This window comes from Balaenoptera ricei, chromosome 6, assembly GCF_028023285.1.
Source record: "Balaenoptera ricei isolate mBalRic1 chromosome 6, mBalRic1.hap2, whole genome shotgun sequence".
Taxonomy (NCBI): domain Eukaryota; kingdom Metazoa; phylum Chordata; class Mammalia; order Artiodactyla; family Balaenopteridae; genus Balaenoptera; species Balaenoptera ricei.
This window is the reverse complement of record NC_082644.1, coordinates 21,654,521-21,678,067: the sequence shown is the minus strand read 5'-3', so window position 1 is coordinate 21,678,067 and position 23,547 is coordinate 21,654,521. Positions and strand designations below refer to the sequence as shown.

Genomic DNA, 23,547 nt, shown 5'->3' with positions numbered 1-23,547 from the left:
CAGCATCAGCTGCTACTTGATGTTACGTCTAGTCATGATCAATTTATAATGGGCTAATAAGAGAATAAGTAGCTGAGTATATACCATCTATGCTGTAATTTTACTTTGTTTTTTATTTGTTTGTTTATTTTAATGGGGACCTACCTTTTCTCAGTGAGTTTAATTTTATTAAAAAGAATGTCTTTGTTGAGCCACAGAGTAAACAATCCCTTAAGGAATTCCTTATGTTTATTTTTATCTGTTCCAAAGTTATGATTCTGTGATAAACTCGTAATTATGAAATTGTCAATTTGCATATACTTTCAAGCCAGTGATTCTCAAATGTGATCTGCAGTCACCAAGGTGGGCATCCATGAAGTCACAATGATTTTCATAGCAGGAAGGTGTGATTTGCCCTTTTCACTGGGTTGGCATTTGCACTGATGGGACAGAAGCAGTGGTGGATAGAACTGCCAGCATCTTTTCAAGAACCAAGAAAGTGGCATCAGTCTGTAATCATTTATGTTAACAGGAATGGGTTTATTTGTATTATTCAATGAATAAATAAATATTTTAAAAATTTTGTTGTTTCATTTTCTAATAGAATAACTATTGGTAGATATATATAATCTTAACAATGCCTCCTTCTCTAAGAGTATAAAGGGGTTCTGAGACCATGAAGTTTGAGAAGCATTACTTTAAGCACATGGTAGATACATGAACAAACAAATATTTTATTCAATCTGGTGCTGGTCTTTGGGAAGGAAAACTTAGATACTGTAATTCCTTTGATAGATAAATCTAGTCTGTCTTCAAGTTATATATGAATCTTAAGTAAATGTTCAGTTTGTTGCCTTAAAATTTTGTTTATAACTAGTTTATATTTGTAAATAAAATACTTTGCAGGTGCTGACCTTAAGGAAAGAGTCAAAATGAATTCCAGTGAAGTTGGTCCTTTTGTCTCCAAAATAAGAGCAGTGATTAATGAAATCGGTAAGCACAATTAAATTCTCCTTTTAGCATGCTGAAGGTGACCTTAAATGTCATATTTTAAAAGTTGCACACTGTCTTTATGTATAAGCTTTGGCTAAAATATTTATATAGTTAGATAATCATGACCTATAGCTGGTTGTAAAACAGCATGTAATATATTTAATTTGAAAAGTTGTGAAAAATTTTCTTATAATTAAAGATGCCTCCTATTTATGATGACATGGCATATAGAGTTAATTATTAGAAAACAAAGAATAATTTGGCATAAGCCTTTGACATAAGTATTTATATTTCTTAAATAATTGCATACACAGACATATTTATAGATAGGGAATTTTTTTGTTTTTTACATAAATGGGATACTATCTCCTTAGAATTATAAATTTCTGTGTAATGTTTATATTTCAGTCCATATCAATTTATTATTAATACTTTTTAATACATTACTACATAGTAATCCATAGCATAGCCTTATCCAAAATTTTAAATTATTTCTTCATTAATGAACGCTTAGGATGTTTTTGTTGTTTTGGATTTTTGTTTTTGTGGGTTTTTTTGCTATTTTTGTTATTTATAATAAAGCAGTGATTATCTTTGTACAAAGTCTTTTAGAACATTAGTATGTATATTTATAAGATAGATTCCTAAACATGGTATTGCAGTTCTAAGTATCATGTGTTCATTTTACATTTTAATAAATCCTACCAGATTATGTTGCAAAAAGATGGTAATAATTTATATTCCTGTCAATCACATGACAGTACCTGTTTCCTTATAGTTTTATAGCATTTAATGTTGCTATTTTTTAAGTTTGCCAGAGTTAAGGAAAAAAATAATCTTAGCATTTTAATTTTCACTTTCTCAAATGCTAGTATATCTTTTCAGGTTAGACTTGCCTTTCCCCTCCTGTAAATTGCCTTTTCACATTCTTTATCCTCTTTTCTATAGCATTATTTAATAACTATTTACCTAAAGCCAATTTTGTATTAATCTTTTGTTGTTAAATGTATTACAGGTATTGCCTCTTAATGTTCCACCCTAATTCAATTCTAGGAGCTTTAATATCTAGAGGGTACTAAGTTCCTGTCATTGTTATTTTTCTTTTTTCCTTGAAGATTTTCTTTGCTAATTCTCACACATCAATTCTTCCAAATGAATTTAGAATTATTAATTTTGAAGTGAAGAAGAAAAATACTCTCTTGAGACTGTGATTGGAATTTCTATAAATCTTGTTTATAAAGAATTGACATTTTTATGATACTAAATCTTTCCATCCATGATATGCATGGTTCTTATTTTGGGGGGGTGGTCATTCATGTTTTAATGTTCATCAAGAAAGTTTTCTTCACATTGGCTTTGTCTTGTATCTTTTTTCCCCCTCCGATTTATCCCTAGCTATTTTATAGCATTTATTCCTTTGAATGGGATCTTTTCCCCGTATTTCTGTTGAAGTCTGGTTATTGTTGTAGGTCTGTAGGAAATGTGGTAAATTTTATGTGCTTGTACTTGTATAAGTGATTGTTTTCTCTCAATTAATTTTCTTGTGTTTTTCAGAAAGCAAAAAAAGTTCATTACACATAAAAAATGCAATTTTTATCTCTTCTTTTTCCAACATTTTAATCTTAACATATTTTTCATATATTCTCACATTGGCTAAGGTTCTTGGTACAATATTCAGTTGTTGAAGAGATCATGTTCATCCTTTATTTGAGTTTAATGAATGCTTTTAATATTTTGCCAGTAAATATCAAGTTCAGGGAGTTTTCTTCTATTTCAACTTGTTTAGGAGTTTGTTATTCTTTTCTAATCGAGAATAAGGGTTAAAGTTTGTCAACTGCCTTTTTGTTATGTGTCAGGATGGTATATATTAAAATTTGTCTCAGATTTTATTATACTGAATTGTATTAATAGACTTACTGATGCTGCACTGGCCTTGTATTACTAGAATAAACACTACCTGGTCATTGTGGTTCGTGGTTATGGTGGTTTTTAATGTATACTGCTGGATTTAATTTTATATATTTTGATATAAACATAAATGAGATGGGAATCTTCTAATTTTGTTTTTTGTGTTACCCTTTCTGGTTTGGTATCATGTTTATACAACCTTCATAGAATGAAGTTTTTCATCTTTTTCTGTACTATACAGGGAAATCATCTGTTATCTGAAAGATTAGAATTTGACCATGTGGCATCTTTTGGGGTCTTGTGTGGTTTTGTTATTGTTGTTTCCTTTTTTTTTTTAGAGCTAAGTTTTTAAAAAATATATGTGTTTTGATTTCTAGAATGTTTCTTGTCACCTTCATAACTTTTGTTTATCCTCTGCCAATGTTATTGAAGGCTCTCCTCTGCTTCTCTCTCCAGCTTCAACCACATGGTAAGATAGATGTCTTCTGAGGCTGAGCATGAATTTGGTTTCCATGTTGGTCAGAGAACTTGATCTTGGAAGTAAAAGTTGATGCTGTCTGTAACTCTCTATATATGCTGGGATGAATGGCTAAGACTGGTTCAGTTAAACATTACGTTGATGTTTGTTCCCAGCCTCTTTCTATTTCATTGAATCTGAAATTGGAATTTTTCTGATGCTTTTTAAATGAAGAACTACTTTTTTTGTAGTGGATTTTTCTTTTCAGTGGTTGAAGCTGTACTATTTCTGTTCTGGATCCTGATCCAGTACTCTTTTTCCTCTTCCATGAGTTCTCCAATATTAGGTAATGATACTTTTCACTACAGCATTACAATGGACATAAAATTTTTAAGATGTCTTTGGTGGTGACTTAGTGAGATTTTGAAGGGCAGGTAAAAACTGTCGTGATCAAATCTGTTTGTTTAGTACATTAAACCAGGGGCTAGGAAACTTTTTCTTAAAGGGACAGATAGCAGTTATTTTAGGCTTTGCAGGGCTATTATGGTCTCTGTTTCAGTAACTCAACTTTTCTTTTTTTTAAAGAGTTTATTTTTCAGGAGCAGTTTTAGGTTCACATCAAAATTGAGGGGTGGGTAAAGAGATTTCTCATATATCCCCTGCCACCACAATATGCATAGTCTCCCCCCCCCCCCGCCATTATTAATATCTCATACCAGAGTGGCACATTGGTTACAATTGATGAACGTATGTTGACACATTATAATTACCCAAGTCCATAGTTTATGTTAGGGTTCACTCTTGGTGTTTTACATTCCATGGGTTTGAACAAATGTAAAATGACATGTACCCATCATTATAGTGTTTTGCAGAGTGTTTTCACTGCCCTAAAAATCCTCTGTGCTTGGCCTATCCATCCCTTCTGCCCTCTCTGGCAACCATGTTTTACTGTCTCCATATTTTTCCATCATATAGCTGGAATCATGTAATATGTAGCTTTTTCAGATTGGCTTCTTTCACTTAGCTGCATTAAAGTTTTCTCTATGTCGTTTTATGCCTTGATAGCTCATTTCTTTTTATTGCTGAAAAATATTCCACTGTATAGATGTATCACAGTTTCTCCATATACCTACTGAAGGACACCTTGGTTACTTCCAGGTGTTGGCGACTATGAATAAAGCTGCTGTATACATCTGTGTGCAGATTTTTGAGTGGATGTGTTTTCAACTCCTTTGGGTAACCAAGGAGCATGATTGCTGGATCATGTGGTAAGAGTCTGTTTAGTTTTATAGGAATTTGCCAAACTGTCTTCCTAAGTGGCTGTACCATTTTGCCTTCCTACTGGCAGTAAATGAGTTTCTGTTGCTCTACATCCTTGCCAGCATTTGGTGCTGTCAGTGTTCCAGATTTTGGCTATTCTAATAGGTGTGTAGTGGTAGATCTTAGTTGATTTAATTTGCATTTCTGTGATGACATATGATGTGGAGTGTCTTTTCATAGGCTTATTTACCATCTGTATATATTCTTTGGTGAGGTGTTTATTAAGGTCTTTGGCTCAGTTTTTAATTGGATTGTTTTCTTATTGTTGAGTTTTAAGAGTTCTTTGTATATTTTAGATAATATTCCTTTATCAGATGTGTCTTTTGCAAATACTTTGTCCTAATCTGTTGCTTGTCTTCTCATTCTCTTGACATTATCTTTCGTAGTGCAGAAGTTTTTTATTTTAATAGGGTCATACATCCATTATTTCTTTCATAGATTGTGCCTTTGGTGCTGTATTTAAAGAGTCATTGTCATACCCAAGGTTTCTAGGTTTTCTCCTACGTTATCTTGTAGGGGTTTGATGGTTTTGTGCTTTACAGTTAGATCTGTGATCCATTTTAAGTTAATTATTGTGGGGTGTAGGTCTGTGACTAGATTCATGTTTTTGCCTCTGGATGTCCAGTTGTTTCAGCACTGTTTGTTGAAAAGACTGTCAGTGTTCCATTATATTACCTTTATTCCTTTGTCAAAGATCAGTTGACTGTATTTATGGGATCTGTTTCTGGGCTCTGTGTTCTGTTCCTTTATTTATCTGTCTATTCTTTTGCCAGTAACCGCACTGTCTTCAATTACTGTAACTTTATAGTGACTCTTGACATTGGTTGCTGTCAGTCCTCCAATTTTGTTCTTTTTCAATATTATGTTGGTTATTCTGGCTCTTTTGCCTCTCCATATAAATTTTAGAATCAGTTTGTGAATATCCACAAAATAACTTGCTGTGCTTTTGATTGAGAATTGCATTGCATAGATTAAATTGGGAAGCATCTACATCTTGACAATATCGAGTTTTCCTATCCATGAACACAGAATATCTTCTCTCTATTTAGTTCTTCCTTGATTTCAAGCATTAGTTTAATTTCCTCATATAGATCTTGTACATATTTTGTTAGATTTATATCTTAAGTATTTCATTATTTGGGGTCTTAGTGTAAGTGATATTGTGTCTTTAATTTCAAATTCCACTTGTTTGTTGTTGGTATATAAAAGAATGATTGACTTTTGTATATTTACCCTGTGTCCTGCAACCTTGGTATAATTGCTTATTTGTTCCAGGAATGTTTTTGTTAATTCTTTCAGGTTTCTGCACATCATGCATGAAAATATCTTTTGCAAACAAAGCCAGTTTAATGTCTTCCTTCCCAGTCTGTATTACCTTTTATTTCCTTTTCTTGTCTAATTGCATTAGTAAGGACCTCTAGTATGATGTTGAAAAGGACTAGTGACAGGAGACATCCTTGTCTTGTACCAGCTACTCAACTTTGACATACAGTGCTCAAGCAGCCACAATGTGTAAACAAGTGTGTGTTTTTCTGTTACAATAAAATTTCATGCACAGTGAAATTTGAATTCCATATAATTTTTATAGTTTATGAAATAGTATTTTAAATAGATTTTTTTTCTACCTGTTTAAAGATAGAAAAACCATATTAGCTCACAGGTTGTACTGAAGCAGACACACGGCCTGATTTCTTTCCTTTCTCCCTCTCACCTGCCCTCTCTCTCTCTCTTCCTCCCTCCCTCACTGCCATCCATCTATCCATCCATCTCAGATGTCTTCTATCTTTTTTATTTTTTCTATTTTTTAGAATTAATTCTAGTCTTCCACTTTTTTAATTTATATATTTAAGAAAATCTACTGACTTTCAGTTCTAATTTGGATACATTGCTTCACACTTGGCTCAGGGCTTTTCATTGGTTTTTGCTTTTCAGAGATTAAAGGTTTTAAGGCCTATGTATCCTTTGATAGGGGTCCTAAGATATTCTTCATGGAAACGGAGCATAAAGCTTACAGATGAGTTGGAGGGTGAAGGGAGTAGTAAGAACAACAAAACAAAACAAAAACCAAAAGAAAGTTCATTAGATCCATAAAAAATATAAAAAGAAGCATAACCTTAGGACAAATTAAATAGTAAGATGTTGAAATAAGTAATTACCATTAATGTCAGTTGATTAAACTTGCTGTTGAAAGACATAGATGTTTAGATCTGATTAAAAAACATAAATAGGCTGTGTATTGTTAACAATAGCCACATCTGGTATAGTTCTTTTTATACCAGGAGATGACTAACCAAAGGAAAGAGATATGTAGATACATACTTTGTGACAAAAAGGATTATTAGTAATATAGTCACTGCATATGATAAAAGTTTAAATTTTTTAGGAGATGTCATACTGAACTTGTATGCACCTGAAAACAAAGATCTCAAAATGTACAAATAAAGCTATACTGGATGTATATAGGAGAAATTGTCAAATCCTCCATCATTGTGGATAATTTCAACCCATCTCTCCCAACTTATCAATGAGGTCAAAAGACAAAGCTTAAAAATAAAGATTTGAACAACCTGAGTATCAAGTTTGGTTTAATATACTCTTAACCCCAAATTAGAGCGTATGTATGCTTCTCATGAACATGTGAAACGTTTATAAAAAGGTATCATGTGCTGGACCCTAAAATCTTCATTAAATTTCATAATGCAGTCTACAGCAACATGGATGGACCTAGGTATTATCAAACTAAGTGAAGTAAGTCAGAAAGAGAAAGACAAATATCATATGATATCACTTATATGTGGAATCTAAAATATGATACAAATGAACTTACTTACAAAACAGACTCACAGACATGCAAGAGAAACTTACGGTTACCAAAGGGGAAGGGAGTGGGAGGTATAAATTAGGAGGTTGGGATTAGCAGATACAAACTGTTGTTTGTAAAATAGATAAACAACAAGGCCCTACTGTATAGCACAGGGAGCTTTATTCAATACCCTGTAATAAACCATAATGGATAAGAATATGAAAAAGAATATATATATATATTTACAATGTTGTGTTAGTTTCTGGTGTACAGCCATCCTACACTGGGAAGACAGGTCCCCAGAATGTTTGGCTTTGAAGGCTAGCAGTGCTTACTTTTGGGAGAGCCAGAGGGCTGTGGGAAATAGACTCCACTCTTAAAGGATACACACACAATCTTGCATCCTCCAGGACCTAAGGCAGAAGCAGTAGTTTGAGAAGAGTGTGATTCAGACGCAACTGCTGATCTTGGAGAGCCTCCTGGAGAGGCAGGAGGCAACTGCAGCTCACTCTGGGGACATAGACGCTGGTGGTAGAAATTTCTGGGAACTCATTCTACCATTAGGACACTGATGCTGGCAAGCACCATTTTGGAATTCTCCCTTTGGCTTATTAGCTCCAGGACCTGGCCCCACCCACCAGCCTTTCACAGCCAGTACTGGGATGCCTCAGGCAAAGCAACTAGCTGGGCTGGACACAGCCACACCCACCAGCATGCCAGCTGCCTTAAGACTCCCTGAGACCACAGCCATCCTGGGAGCCGGCCCTGTCCACCAGAGGGCCCAGGACCAAGCGCTGCACAGCAGTAAGCCGGCACTAGTCCCCCCACCTGAGGGCCCTGCAGCTAGAGACCCTAGGACTTGGCTGTACACACCAGTTGGCCAGCACTAACCCTAGACCAACATCACCAGCCAGTGGGCAGGCACCAGCCCCAGGTCACCTTGGGCCCCAGCCCTGCCCACCAGCAGGTTGATACACCAACTCCAGGACCTCCAGGACCCTGCAGCCAGAGACTCTGGGACCTGGCTTTGCCCACCAGTGGGCTGGCACTAGCCCCAGACTGACTTCACCAACTCGTTTGCAGGACCTGCCCTGGTGCACCTCACACCCCATCCTGCCGTAGGCCCTGGTACTGGTCCTGCCCACCAGCAAGCCAACACCAGCTCCAAGACACCTTGGACCCCTCAGGAGGCCTCCCTAGGATCCAGCCCCACTCACGAACAGGATGACATCATCTTTGGGACACCCTGGGCCCTGTAGCCAGGTGTGTCAAGAACTGGCGCCACCCACCAGCAGATCAACATTAGATCCAGGGACCCAGGCCCTGTAACCGCCCACACCGAAACCTGGCTCTGCCCACCAGTGAGCCAACACTAGCCTCGGGACCCCTTGGGGATCCACAGCCAGCTGCCTTGTGACCCAGCCCTACCCAGCAGCAGCCGACAGCCTCTACATAAGGCAGGACCTGGCAACCAACAGAACTGGGGGTCAGCCACGCCTGCCAGACCATTCATAGTGGTCAGCTTGCTATAACAGAAGGGCCCATGCAGTCTCCATAAGGGGCACTCCTAGAGCATACAGCTCTGGTGACCAGATAGGAGTGTGCTGCTGGAACAGATAGGCCATTTCCTACTAAAGGGCAGTTCTCCAAGGTCGGGAAATGTAACCAAACTACCAAATATTGATACATAGCAAAGAAATCAGGAGAAGATTGGATGAACAGAGTGAAAAGGTAGAAGTTTTTAACAAAGAGTTATAAAATATAAAATGACTAAACAGAGGTTAAGAATGCAATAACTGAAAGAAGAAATACACTAGAAGGAATCAGCAGTAGATTAGATGATACAGAGGAACAAATTAGCTAGAAGATGGAGTAGTGGAAATCAGTGAAGCTGAAGAAAAAGAAAAAAAGAAATGAGGACAGTTTAAGAGACTTTTAGGACAGCATCAAGCATACTAACATTTGCATTATAGGGGTCCCAGAAGGAGAAGAGAGAAAGGGGAAGAGAACGTATTTGAAGACATAATAGCTGAAAACCTCCCTAACCTGGGAAAGGAAACAGACATCCCCAGGCCCAGGAAGCACAGAGAGCCCCAAACAGCATCAACCCAAAAAAGGACCACACCAAGATACAATTCATTGTATAATTAAAATAGCAAAAACTAAAGCTAAAGAGAGAATAGAGAATATTAAAAGCAGCAAGGAAGAGTAACAAGTTACCTAAAAGGGAACTTCCATAAGATTATCAGCTGACTTCAGCAGAAACCCTGCAGAGCAGAAAGTAGTGGCATGATATACTTAAAGTGATGCAACGGAAAAACCTACAACCTAAAATACTCTACCCACAAGGCTTTCATTCAGATTTGATGTAGAGGTCAAAACTTTTACAGACAAGAAAAGCTTTTAGCACTACCAAACCAACTTCACAAGAAACGTTAAAGAGATTTCTCTAAGCGAAAAAGAAAAGGCCATTTTTTTTTTAACATCTTTATTGGAGTATAATTGCTTACAAGGGTGTGTTAGTTTCTGCTGTATAACAAAGTGAATCAGCTATACGTATACATATATCCCCATATCTCCTCCCTCTTGCGTCTCCCTCCCACCCTCCCTATCCCACCCCTCTAGGTGGACACAAAGCACCGAGCTGATCTCCCTGTGCTATGTGGCTGTTTCCCACTAGCTATCTAGTTTTTATCATGATGGATGATGGAATAAAAACAACCATCTAGAGAAATAACAGTATATTTGAGAAGGGGAAAAATTGTAACCTGGAGTGATTTTCACTGCAAGAATAAACATTTCAGGCATGATAAAATTTTAATATGATAATGTCAACAGATAAAAGAATGTTAGAGAATTCAAGATAATTAAGTTATAAGAATGTCATCTGATCTGTATTTCAGAATTCCAAGACCCTTTGCTCAGCTCTCTCCAGCCACCGTCCAAAGGGCAGTTGTTCAACTATCTGTCAGGGTTCATCCTGAAAAGACACTGGGAAAAATGAAAACATGAGGAGAGGGTTTGGGGCAGTACTTTTTTGTTGTTTTTAGATAGATTAGTAAGGGAAAGGGGTTGCTGATTTAGCATTGTCTGGGATTCTAATAATATCCTCTCGATCCTGGAGACCACATTAGCTGGTTTTGGAATTTACCTACAAGAAAACAAATTTACTTTTCTAAAATAGACCCGACCAGCAGGCCTGTATATTCATTGATCCATGAACATTGTCACTCCATGGAACCTCCTTAGATCCTTTTTAAATTTCCATATATGACTCACTGTCTTCCTCTAAAGCCAGCTCTGACCATCCCTCCTTGAATCTTGGTCAGTTGGACGTTCTGCTTACTTATCCAAAGGATAATAAACACACCTCAAAGTAAAAAAAAAAAAAAAAAAAAAAAAGAAAAGGTCACAACTAGAAATATGAAAATTATGAAAGAAAAAAATATCATTGGTAAAGGCAACTATATAGTAAAGGTAATAAATCAACCAAATACAAAACTAGTAGGAAAGTTAACAGATGAAAGTAGTAAAATTACCTACATCCACAATAAGTAGTAAAGGGATACATAGAACAAAAAGATGTAAAATATGATGTCAAAACAGTAAATATTGGGGTGGATGGAAATGCAGGGTTGTTAAAATGCATTTGAACTTAAGAGGTGAGCAGCTTAAAATAAATTACTTAATACATATATAATGGTATACATAAACCTCATGGTAACCACAAACCAAAAATTTATAATAGATACACACACACAAAAGAAAGGAATCCAAGTATAACACTAAAGATAATCATCAAATCACAAGGAAAGAGAGTAAAAAAAGAACAAAAAACAACTACAAAAACAACCCAAACACAATTTAAAAAATGGCAGCAATTACTTACCCATCAATAATTACTTTACATGTAAGTCAAAAGATATAGATAAACAAAATTGATAAACCTTTAGCCAGACTCATCAAGAAAAAAAAAGAGGGGCCAAATCAATAAAGCCAGAAATGAAAAAGGTGAATTTATAACTGACACCACAGAGATACAAAGGATCATAAGAGATTACTATGAACAGTTTTTCACCAATAAAATGGACAACCTAGAAGAAATGGAAAAATTTCTATAAATGTACAATCTCCCAACATTGAACCAGGAAGAAATAGAAAATATCAACAGACTAGTTACCAGTAATGATATTGAATCCATAATAAAAAAAACTCCCAACAAACTATAGTCCAGGACTAGACAACTTCACAGGTGAATTCTACCAAACATTTAGAAAAGCACTAGCACCTACTCTTTGTGAACAATTCCAAATTATTTGCAAAGGAAGGAATGCTTCTGAACTCATTCTACGAAGCCAGCATCACCTTGATACCAAAACCAGACAAAGATATCACATTAAAGTCATATGTTTTTCTCAATAGATTGATAAAAAGAATGAGAGATGTCAAATCTATCATAGATAAAGCTAAAGGTAAACTAGGAATAGAAGGGAGCTTTCTTAGCCTGGTATTTCTTAGTAAAATGTAAAAGTGGTCTCCTAAAATCAGGAAAAAGGCAGGAGGCCTGCAATCACCACCTCTGTTCAACATTGTCCTGAAAATCCTGGCATGTGTGGAAAGGCAGGAAATAGAAATAAAATAATGACTGAAAAAGAAGAAATATAACACTGTCTTTCTCAAGTGATTGTCTCTATTGAAAATCTAAAAGGATCCACAAATTATTAGAAATAACGAGTGTCGCAAGATGGCTGAATCTAAGATCCATATTAAAAAATAATTTTAAAAAATATTTAAAAATTAAATTAAAATTTAATTTAAATTTAAATTAAATTAATTAAAAATTATTAAAAAATAATCAATTTTTTCCAACAGCAACAGACAAAAGATATCAGTCAGAAAAAGATACTATTGACAGTAGGAACAAAAATGAATCTAGAAACATATTCAGGTTGTATGGAAAGATTATGAAACATTATTGTAAGACATTTAAAAAATTAAATAGAGACATTATCTTCTTGAATAGGAAGATTCAGTATCTAAAAGATGATTCTCACAAATGATTCAATGTACAGATTTAACTTAAAAGTACATTAATTTTGTGAGGAACTTGATGAGCATAAAGAGGCCCCAAAATAGCCGAACATTTCTAAAGAAGAAGAAAATGAGGGTCCTTGCCTTATTAGTACTCAAGACTTTTTTTAAAGATATGGAAATTAAGATGGTATATTACTAGCTTTGGGATAGACAAATTGACCAATGGAGCGGAATATAGAGCCCAAAACAGACCCATAGAAGTAGGGGAACTGATAAGGAGAGAGAAGGCATTGAGATCACTGGGGGACGGCAAAGATTTGACTACATTTATGAGGTAAAACAAACTTGATATGATCTTGATGGAGTGAAAAATTTCTTAAACACAAAATACAAAAGGAAAGGTTGATAAGTTCTACGAAATTAAGAACATCCGTTCATTAAAAGACACTGTGAAGAAAGGAGAAAGAAAAGCCACAAACTGGGAGGAAAGACTTGAAACACATAGCTGCCAAAGGATTCGTGTATATATACACGCAGACATGGATCAACACGTGCCTACATACATGCAGCCGGGAAATCAATAAGACAGAAAAATGTTTCACACAAGAGGAAAGGGAAATGGGAAGTAAACACATGGAAGGATGATCAACCTCATATGCAATCATAGAAATGCAAATTAATACCACAGTGGGATGCTATTTTGTATTTACCAGATTAGCCAAAAATTCTTATGTCTGACATTACCAAAGTTAGCGGGGAAGTGGATGAACAGGAAGTTTTATACACTTTCAATGGGAGTATAAATTGGTGTAACTGTTTAGGCAAAATTTGGAGTTATCTTACAAAGTTGAGCATCCACATCCCAAAAGGCTCAACAGTTCACATTTTTATGGGGTATTTACCTAGAAGGGTGACTTTAAGACTGTTTTTACTAGACAGATAATAACAAATATACTTACAATTTGGTCCAGTAAACACATAGGGGTGGATGGGTATCAAAGATTCATGAAATAGTTACCTTTCTTTGTGCATTGCATTTTGATACTATCCTATTTTATTTTTAAAACTTCCTGATTTTGGTCTTCTGTTGAGTGGTTTGCTACTTAGAGTTTGAAATAGCACTATTCTATAGGCATTTTGCACATGTGTCCAGGGAAACTACTTATACCAGGATATAAGAAAAATACTGTTTATAGTAGCAATATTGTTCATAGTAAAAAGCTAAAAACAAACAAATTTCAATGACAGGAGAATGGATAGATGTTTTGGTATATTTGTACAATTGGACATGGACAGCCTTGCAAATAAATAACTTACACATATAACAGCAAAGATAAATCTTTGAAAAATATTGAATTAAAACAACGTAATTTTTTGTAAAACTAAAAGCAGTGCAAAACAGTGTATAGTTTAGAGATGTGTAAATGCAATGAAATCACATACATATGCATGCACACACAGAGGAAAAATATGAGAATGATAAACACAGACTTCGGTGATTACCTTTGGGTTTGAGAAGGCAGGTGGAAGAATAGGTGAAGAACACCTGGGCAGATAGGGTATTAGTTCTGACCTGTTTCTTACTTCGGTGATTTTAAGGGAGTTTGTTATAATTATGCTTCATTATATATACATGCTACATATATTCTTTATATTTGTCAAATTAGATCAATGTTTTTAGTAGCTTCATATATCTTGAGTTCTGCAAACCTTTCTTACGTTATTTCTTGAATAATTTTCTGCATTTTTTCTTATATTCTTTTTTCTTGTTTATTTTCAAGAGAAGCCAGAATTCTAGATTTTTAGAAAATATCTCCTAGTTTTAAGGTTTTTCTTGAGAAGAAACCCTTTGAATGTCAAACAAAATTGGTTTATGGACCAGATTTGCACATAGGCCTCCAGCTTTCTTCTTGGTCCTTATGCTATAGTTCTCCTAGAGGAGGGCTTCCTGGGGCTATTTTTTCCATGGGAGGAAATGGTTTGTCTGGTGGATGTTAATGGATGCTGGTGGAGGAGGATCCTGCATTGTACTCTTGGGGCTGTTTTATATGTACATGTGCTGGCACCTGTTCATATGGACTCGAGGATTGTTAAATTTTCAGGAATTTTGTGAGCTGGTTTTCAACAACCATACGTATCTTGAAATTGGTCATTGTAGCAGTATCAGTAATAGTACAAATCAGAATATATCCTACCTGTTTGATACCACTTTCCCCTTTTGTTTCATTTTATTGTCCTTTTCCACATTTAGAGTATCTTTCTCTGTGGCCTGAAGGGTGAATGGAGTTTATTCTTGGCCATAGTGACTATTATGCTGTGCTTGTTTTTAATAAAAGAGAGTCTATAAGGAACTTAGAGGTACTAGACTCATTTGAAAGCTATTTTATTAAAATAGAGGTCAGAAAGAAGTTCTGTATTTTGAGTCATTGAATTCCTTACTTTACTTTTCCTAGCTTCTTAGAAAGCGTCTTCTTAAAAAGTAACTCAAAAATCCTACAACAAAGTTTAGGTCTTTTGCTCTTTTCAAAGGAAAAAAAAAAAAAAACTCTTATGGCTGTTTTTGAGATGTTTTATTCTAAAGAAATTCTCATTGTTAGAAGTCCTCACTGCCCCCCTTCAGGTATGGGATGTGTAGGTTGAAAGCAGTTAACTGACTATTTTGAAATATTAGGCATCAGCAAGTCAGCATGGATGCACAAACATGAGATGATCCCAGTGTAATAACGGCTGTTGTTCCTGAACTTACTATCCCTCCTCCAGGTGCATGATGTGGGTTCCTCACTACTGGGACCTCCATTGTGCAAATTAACAGTATAGAATATGCTGTTCTAGAGCAGAGGTGTTTATCTACTTATGACTAGTCTTTCTGTAATTAGATGGTATTTCATGAAGAGCTAGAAAACATTTTTAGAATTCTTTGTGAAGTAGAAACTCTGAGGGGGCAGGCCCAGTTCTCTCAAGTTGAGGCCTCAAGGAGTTGCTATCTAATAAAAAAGAAATATTTAAAATAGGTTTTCACCAGAATTTTAAATTGTGGAATCTAGTGTGATGTGGATGATATTTTTGTAAATGATCTTCCACAGTAATTCTTTAAAATGTCAGGCATTTCTGGCTTCCTTTTCCTTTTTTTTCTGATGAAATAAAATTGCAGAAGCTTTAATTTAGCTATGTAAATGCAGAGCTGAATTTGCATTGAAGTACAGGTAATTATGTTAAAAGGCTGGATCACAAAATTCATCTGTCTAACAAACATCTTTTTTTCCTTAAGATTTTGTTATACTGTAAAGTTTTATAAAAGGAAATAATTTAATTTTGAAAGTTTTCAAATTCTCTGATTAGCCTTTCTTCATGTGATTGAAAAATCTCCTGTTCTTATGCATTTTTCTATTAGAAAAAACTGTCTCTCTGGGTCAAATACATAGAAAATATTTTTGTACAACAGAAGAGAAAAATTTTGTATGAAAAAATCTTATGTAAATTTTATGGGATAAACCTCATCTCAAGTAGTGCTTCTCATTTATTTTACTTTTGTTGGCATGATTTTGAATTTTAGAATTGAGACACACTTCACTTGAATTTTAGAATTGTAAGGCTCAAAGCAATACAAAACAAGTCACTCATAATTAAAAAATAAAGAAAAACCCACCACAATATAGTGGAAACACACTTCTGTCAGACTTTTATCTTTGCTGCCTTTCTGCAGGGGTTTGTTATTGGAATCAAACTCTTTGCCTGTCCCAGCCTAGCTAGCTTTGTACAAGAGAGTATTTAATGTTTTGGTAACTACATGATCTGTCTTTCTTTCTGTCATCTTTATCTTAAACTAGAAGTTACATTCTATTTCATAATATAAAGTTTTTCTTATGTAAGAATATCAGCTCAGCATAACATTTTCTCAGAGACATTGCCATAGATGTTTATTTTGTTGTAGAAAAGTTAAATTGTGTACATTCCCCAAATCAGTGAGTTTGTATGAATTGTTTTGATGTATGTTTATTGAGGCATACCATGTGTAAATCTCAGAAGATGTGGATTCTAGTCCTCTCTCTACTGTATGGTACTTTTGCTATCTCCTCTCTGTTGTGAGAGCATAGTGGGTTTTTTCCTCCACCTGTACCTGGTATCTAGCATAGTAACTGGCACGGTAGATCCCCAGTTGAAAGAGTAAATTGACTGGGATTCCATTGGTGTAGACAGATGACCCAAGCTGTACTGCTCTCCTCTCATCTTCAGATTGGATTCTCTCCTGGAATACCTTTCTGTCTACCTGTACCTAAAATTCAAAGAATTTTCGATTCTCTCTCTTCTATCCGAGTTCATGTTGCTTCCAGGATGTGACTGAGGATGATAGAAGGAACATGGATGGAGCAGTTTGATTAGTTATTGTGATTCGTAAATTAGGATAGCTGCCCCTTTGCTGGTTTAGAGTTGGAGGTGTAGCTTAGGAGTTCAAGTTTGGAATGTGAAGTTAGTTGATGCTTAGTAGACATCCAAGTGCAGATGTCAAGGAGGCAACAAGATAGGAGCTTGGAGTTTAGGCAAGTAGTCCAGGCTTGAGATGTAAATTTTGGAGTCATCAGAATGTTGGTGCTATGTGAAGACTTGATAATGGATGAGGCACCTAGAAAGTTACTGTAGAGAGGAAAGAAGTCTGCCAAACCTGAGACATTATAATGTGTCAAGTCTGGGATGAAAAAGAAGAACAATAAAGGAGACTGAGAAGGATCAGCCAGGGTAGGGAGGTAGGAAGAAAACAGTATTCTGAAAACTCAATGGAAGAAAGTCTTTCATAAAGACTGATTGATCAAAAGATGCTGATAGGTCAGGTAAGGTGAATGCTAAAGAATTGACTTGGATTTTGCAACATGGTCGTTACTGGTGACTTTAACCATGTACCCTTTTGGAAACAAGTGTTGAGGCTACTATGGGCAGCTGCTTATTTGGCTGGCAAATGATGAAAAAGCTCCATCGCTTAGCAAAGCTCCCAAAGCAATTTTGGGAGGCACCCTAATTTGACTTGCTGGGCTTTTTGGTTATAAATCCATTTAGAAAAAACTAGTTATCTGAACTTATCCTGGTTATGGAAAATACTTCCCATAATTTGATTTCTTGTAAGTAAACTACAAATGAGAGTATTTGGAAAAGTTTTCCTCAAAAAAAAAAAAAAAATATATATATATATATACCTTTCTGTGAAGCATAATATCTGATTTATCATGGCTTAATATTAGTCTCTGATGCTAATTTATCATGGCTTAATAATAATCTCTGGTGTAAATTCAGAGTTTTTGAATATGAATAAAGTGTGAATAATTTTTTGCCAAAGTTTAAAGTGTTGTATTTGTCACTTCATGCATTTAGTCATTATAATAAAACGTTAAACTAAGAAATGTGCTTGTAAAGCTATAAATCCACCTAAAACTCTTTCTAGTACCCCATTTTAGGATTTAGAGATTCTTTTTTAAAGCAAATGGATCTTTTTAAAAATATATTTATTTATTTAGCTGTGTTAGGTCTTAGTTGCAGCAGGCGGGCTCATCAGCTGTGGCATGTGAACTCTTAGTTGCGGCATGCATGTGGGATCCAGCTCCCTGGCCAGGAATCGAACCCCGGCCCCATGCATTGGGAGTGCGGAGTCTTAGCTACTGCACCACCAGGGAATTCCCAGGGTTTAGAGATTCTTGAGTAATGAATACAAAAGAGCTTTCATAAATTCTAGGTATATCCGTTTTAAGCTTTCCATTTGATTTAGAGGCATCTGATACTTATTCACGAAAAATCCAGAGGGTTTTTTTTTTTTTCCTGCAGTTTAAGTTTTCACCATTATAGAATGCAGAGCTTTTACAGATTTCTTTTTTGATTTACTTTATCTGAAATAAAGCTGATTCTGAAAATACTTAATTGTTACCACAGTGACTGTTATAATACAATTTGAGAGATTATGCACTTGTTATATTTTCTTTGCTATTGCCTAAATGATTATTTGATTTTTATTTTAGATGTAGTGTGTTAAGAATTGATAAGTAAAGAACATTTTCAAAGTTTGCAGAATTGTTTGTTGGTCAGCGGGTTGAACTGTTTAAAAATCAGTAATTAATTTAAATTGGATGCAATCCAGTTTATATTTTACTCTCCCCCCCCATTTGATGTTATTATAAATTAGAAATTGGAAGTACTGAATTATGGTATGTGAAAGATTGATTAATGAAATACTCTAGTTAGCTACCTTTATTAGTTTTCCAAGTAGTAACTTATAGATCTCAATTTTAGTTTCCTTTATCCTCTTGCCAAGAATGATGGAAAACTGACACAGGTATCTAGGAATCAGTTGTTTTCCCTTATGAGCTGTTAACATCCCCTATTTATTGATTTGTAATCTAGAATAGAGTAGTTACACATCACAGTTTGCAACTGATGGTTTTTCTTCTCTTTTTGGAATTTTATTGCCTTTGCTGACTTTCATTGGGTGTTAATTACATTATGACTGGACAGTTTTGTGAAAATTACAGTGTTTTCCTAACTATAGCAGGAGTAATGGGCTTATCAACCAAGTTCTGTCACTTACTCTAAAATATTACCCTAGAATATTCTAGAATTTGACAAGCCCCCCAAAAAAAATCATTAAAATTTTTTTTTTGTCTTTTTCATGGTTGTTAGCTTTTAATTCCACAGGCAATATCTGAGTATGTGTTTAATGTAAAAATTTAAAACTCTTTTCAGCAGCTTTCCCTCATTCCTTTTCTCTCCACATAAGTAATTACTGCTAATATGCTAATTTAATATGTATATTTTGGGGCCTTTTCCTGGCTTTTACTTGAATATATATTTGCATGCATACATTGATATATAGATTATGTACAAACATATATGTATATATGAAAAGAACCACATAAACAGGTTTTTAAATTGTATTTTTGGAAATTTATAGTTTTCTAGGAATTTATCAATTTCATTTAGATTTTCAATTGCATTGGTTTAAAGTCATCCATAATATTCTTTTATCTGTTAAATATCAGAAGAACCAACAATGATGTCCCCTTTTCATTCCTGATATTGGTAATTCATGTCTTCTCTTTTTTTTTTGATCAGTCTCTCCAGACGCTTTTCAGTTTCATTATACATTAAAAAAAATCTGTATTGGGCTTTGTTCTCTATTGTTTCTGTTTTATTAATCCCTTTTCTGGTTTTTATTAATTCCTTTCTTTTTTATTCAGGTTTAATTTGCTGCTTTATTTTAGTTTTTTTTTTTTTAATTGAAGTATAGTTGATTTACAATGTTGTGTTAGTTTTTGGTGTACAGCAAAGTGATTCAGTTATATGTTAATATATACACGTGTGTGTGTGTGTGTGTGTGTGTGTGTGTGTATTCTTATTCTTATGGACATAGAAAACAAATTTATGGTTACCAAAGGGGAAAGGGGGTGGGGGAGGGATAAATTGGGAGTTTGGGATTAGTAGATATAAACCACTGCTTTATTTTAAACTCATTCAGATGGATGTTTATTTCATTTATCTTCTGCCAATTAGACATATATTAGACCTTCTTACTATATCCTTTATCTCTGTATTTTCCATCTGTTTGGTTTTCCTTATCTCTCTGAATAGTTTCTTGTCACCCATCTACCAGCTCACTAGTTTTCTTGTAAGCTGCACCTGATTTGTTATAAACATTGAGTTATTTTATTTCATTTTAAAATACTTTTTCATTCTTTAAGAAATCTGTTTTGTCACTTTTTATAGTTTACAGTGTCCTGCTTGGCTTTATGTCTTTGACAATCAGTGTTTGGTGATTTTGGATCTCAATTTTACATGGATCTTTTTCTTCTTAATTGTTTTTTTCTACTGGTTCTTACTGTATCTTGTTTCCTTGGTTATTCTTTGGCTGTGTGGTAGACACTGTATTTGAAAAATTATTTCTGGGAATAGTTTAGAATCTAGTTTTCTTCAATGTGGATTTTTATCACTGCTATTTAAAAAATGACTTCCTGGTATTGTTTGCTATGGATATACCATAATGTATATAATTATTCCTTTATGGATGGGTTTATATGTAGTTTTTAGTTTTTTACTATTATAAACAACAATGCAGAAAATATCATTATACATATTACTAGGGTATCTGAGGGAGACTTAATAAATAGAAATCATCCTTCTCTCTGAGGTTTGGAATAAATTGAAAAATAAAATAAAAAGTAGAAAAAAAGGCAAAATGTTGTCTTTATTACTGATATGATCTTTATTACTTCATTACTGTTCAGTTGAAGGTTGTGGCTTTAGATCTGTTGACGAGATTTGCTCATTTGGATCTCCAGCGTTAGACCAGCTTACCCCAGTCAGAGTTACACTGAAGCTCTGGCCCCCTCCCACAGCAGTTGGCCCAGATGCAGCGTCGCATAACTCACAGGGCACTTTTCACGTAGGCATGGAGGAGAACCTGTGTTCTTGGAGGCCAGGTGCATTTCCAAAAGAAGGAAGAAGGAGGGAACAGTTGAGCCAAGAATATGCCCATTTATTCATTTTTGAATTAGCCATTTAGATAAAAAATAATTTGTTAGGGTAGAAGAAATTTGGGGACAGAAGTTATAGGAGAGTAGAACCCACCTCTGTAATGCTGTATATATTTAGTATGTCAGGGAAGAAGAGAACATCTGTATGACCATGTACACGGACACTTTCCAGTTGGGAAGGTGAGTGGCTTTGTTAGAAAGTACCTCTGGAGGCAGGTGGCTGGAGCCTGCACTCCTGCCAAACTGATCCTCACACGTCGAGCGAGCTCTCTGCTAGGTTACTAAAATGGGGAAGAAAATGTGCCTCCAGGCCACCCGTATGTGTTTGTCTATAATTAGCTAGCAGTTTTGTTGTTATTTTCTAGTTTACTTATTGCATATTGGTCAGAGAATGGCTGTGACATTTGTACTGTTTTGAATTTATTGTGTTTTTGCTTTGTGGATGCTGTGTTATTTGGTGTATAGGTATTTTATTACTGCAACATCCTTATTGTGGATTTTTGCTTTATTAAGCCTTAATAAGTACCTTTTTTTGTTTGTTTATTTAATGTTTACCCCAGTGTTGCCCTTAATTATTAAGGTTATGAGATGTTTTCTTTGTATTTGACTGTGTATTTGACATCTTTCATATTTTTAAAATATTATTTTCTGTTTTGTTTTAGATGTTTCTCTGTTCTGCTTGTTAGCTGGGTTTCGTTTTGTGATCCAGTTGGAGTCATTTTCTTACTTGATGGTTATAGCTTCTTAACTGTATTGCTACGTTTGGTGTTAGGTCTGTCATTATGATTTCCTATGCCTTCTGATTTTGGTGATTTTACATTAAAAAAAAATCTTAAATATGCTGTGTGTTTTCATGGTTCTGTTTATAGGTTTATTCTAATAATGGGAAAGGGTTGTATTTTTGTGTCACCTGGTTATCTTTATTATTAGAACTTTATGTAGTGTACTTGGTCCTCTGTTCCTTTAGGAAGTTCTGTTGACTTCTTACTATGAGCAGTGATGGAATTGGCATATTTCCAGTTTTAAATTCTTTCCTCCCACCTTTCTCTTATCCCATCATATTTTCTTACTGTTTTCTTTATAGTTCTAAATTGAATCATATCTGTATTACTTGATTTATCAATTTTAAATTATATCTCTCGTTTATAAAAGATCAGGGAACTAGTGTACTTTCTTTTGTTTATCATTTTTGTATTAATCAAGTCATACACTTTTTAAAAACAGGTTTATTGAAGTATAATTGACATACAATAAATTGCAACTTTGAAGTGTACAGTGTGGTAACTGCGACCTGTGAAAACATAACCATAATCAAGATGGTAAACATACCCATCACCCCCAGAAGTTTCCTTATGGCCCTTGGTAATCCTTTTCTTCTTCTTCCCCTCCCTGCCCTGCACCTGTCCTCAGAAAACTGCTGAACTGCTTCGTAACACTAGAGACTAGTTTCCACTTTTGAGAATTTTTTATAAATGGAACACAGTATGCATTAATTTTGTATGTTGTCTTTTAGTCAGCATACTTTCTTTTTGAGATTCAGCCGTGTTTATCATGGATCAGTATTTGGTTCACTTTTATTGTTGAGTAGTGTTCCCTCTTATGGATGTACCACATGCTGACATTAGGGTTGTGTCCAGTTTGGGGCAGTTACACATAAAGCTGCTACAAATATTTGTATGTAAATCTTGACCATCTTTACCTTTACTACTCTTACGCAAAGAATTAAGGCCCTTACTGCTTCTTTCTGTCAGTTTTGTGGATTGATGAGATTGTCAGGTTCTCTGGGGATTAGGGGAGGTATCCAGAGCTTTGCCTGGGAATCTTCTTTTAAAATGCAAATCCTGGCTTTAGTAGGTTTAGGTGGGACCTGGCATTCTTCATTTTTAACAAGCTTCCATGCGATGCTAACGCTGCTGGTCCACAGCCCCACTCTGAAGAGCAAGGATATAGACCCTGAGAGGTAACGAAGCAAGGCAATAACGCTCTTTTTTTTCCTACAGGTCAAAAAGTAAACTACTTCTAGTGTTATATTTTATTAGCAACAAAATAACTACATTTGCCCTGTCAAGCAGCATTTGAAGTACCAGGAGCTCTATTCCATCTGAAGTAGTTGACAGTGGAAGTCATTACTCAGTTACACTTACTATAATCTCCCAGACAAGGCTGTTGAGTGGCAGCACGTGGGGATTTAACCTCAGCAGCATCCGCTCTCTGCATGTCCCCTAGGGAGGCTTTATTTGTTTTGGAATTTTGGTAGGAAGGGGCTGCTCAGGTGTTGGCTCTTTCTACTTTAATAACCTATATAGTCATATACTGGGGACAGTCTGGGTTGGGGGTTCCCAGGGAAAACTCAAGTCAGAACTCTGTTATAGTCACCTGACTGGTGCCTTGCATCTGGTTCCTGAGGTTTCCCCAGTTGGATCCACTGAACTGTGGTGTTGCTCTAGGTTTCCAAGAGTTAGAAGAGCACGGAACCAGTGTGCTTGTCAGAGTTTCTTAGGAGTCTCAGCATTTCCCTTTCCTCAGGTACATGGTTGCACGTCCTT

At 35.2% G+C, this 23,547-nt stretch overlaps 1 protein-coding gene across 3 annotated transcripts in view; it reads left to right on the top strand.

Moving 5' to 3' along the window:
* Positions 1-23,547, top strand: part of AUH (AU RNA binding methylglutaconyl-CoA hydratase) — a 162,760-nt gene that overhangs the window by 55,109 nt on the left and 84,104 nt on the right. For all 3 annotated transcript variants that reach the window (XM_059927008.1, XM_059927005.1, XM_059927007.1), the window contains one exon: positions 886-972. In XM_059927008.1, coding sequence (XP_059782991.1) covers positions 886-972 — 87 coding nt within the window. The remainder of the gene's footprint in view (positions 1-885; positions 973-23,547) is intronic.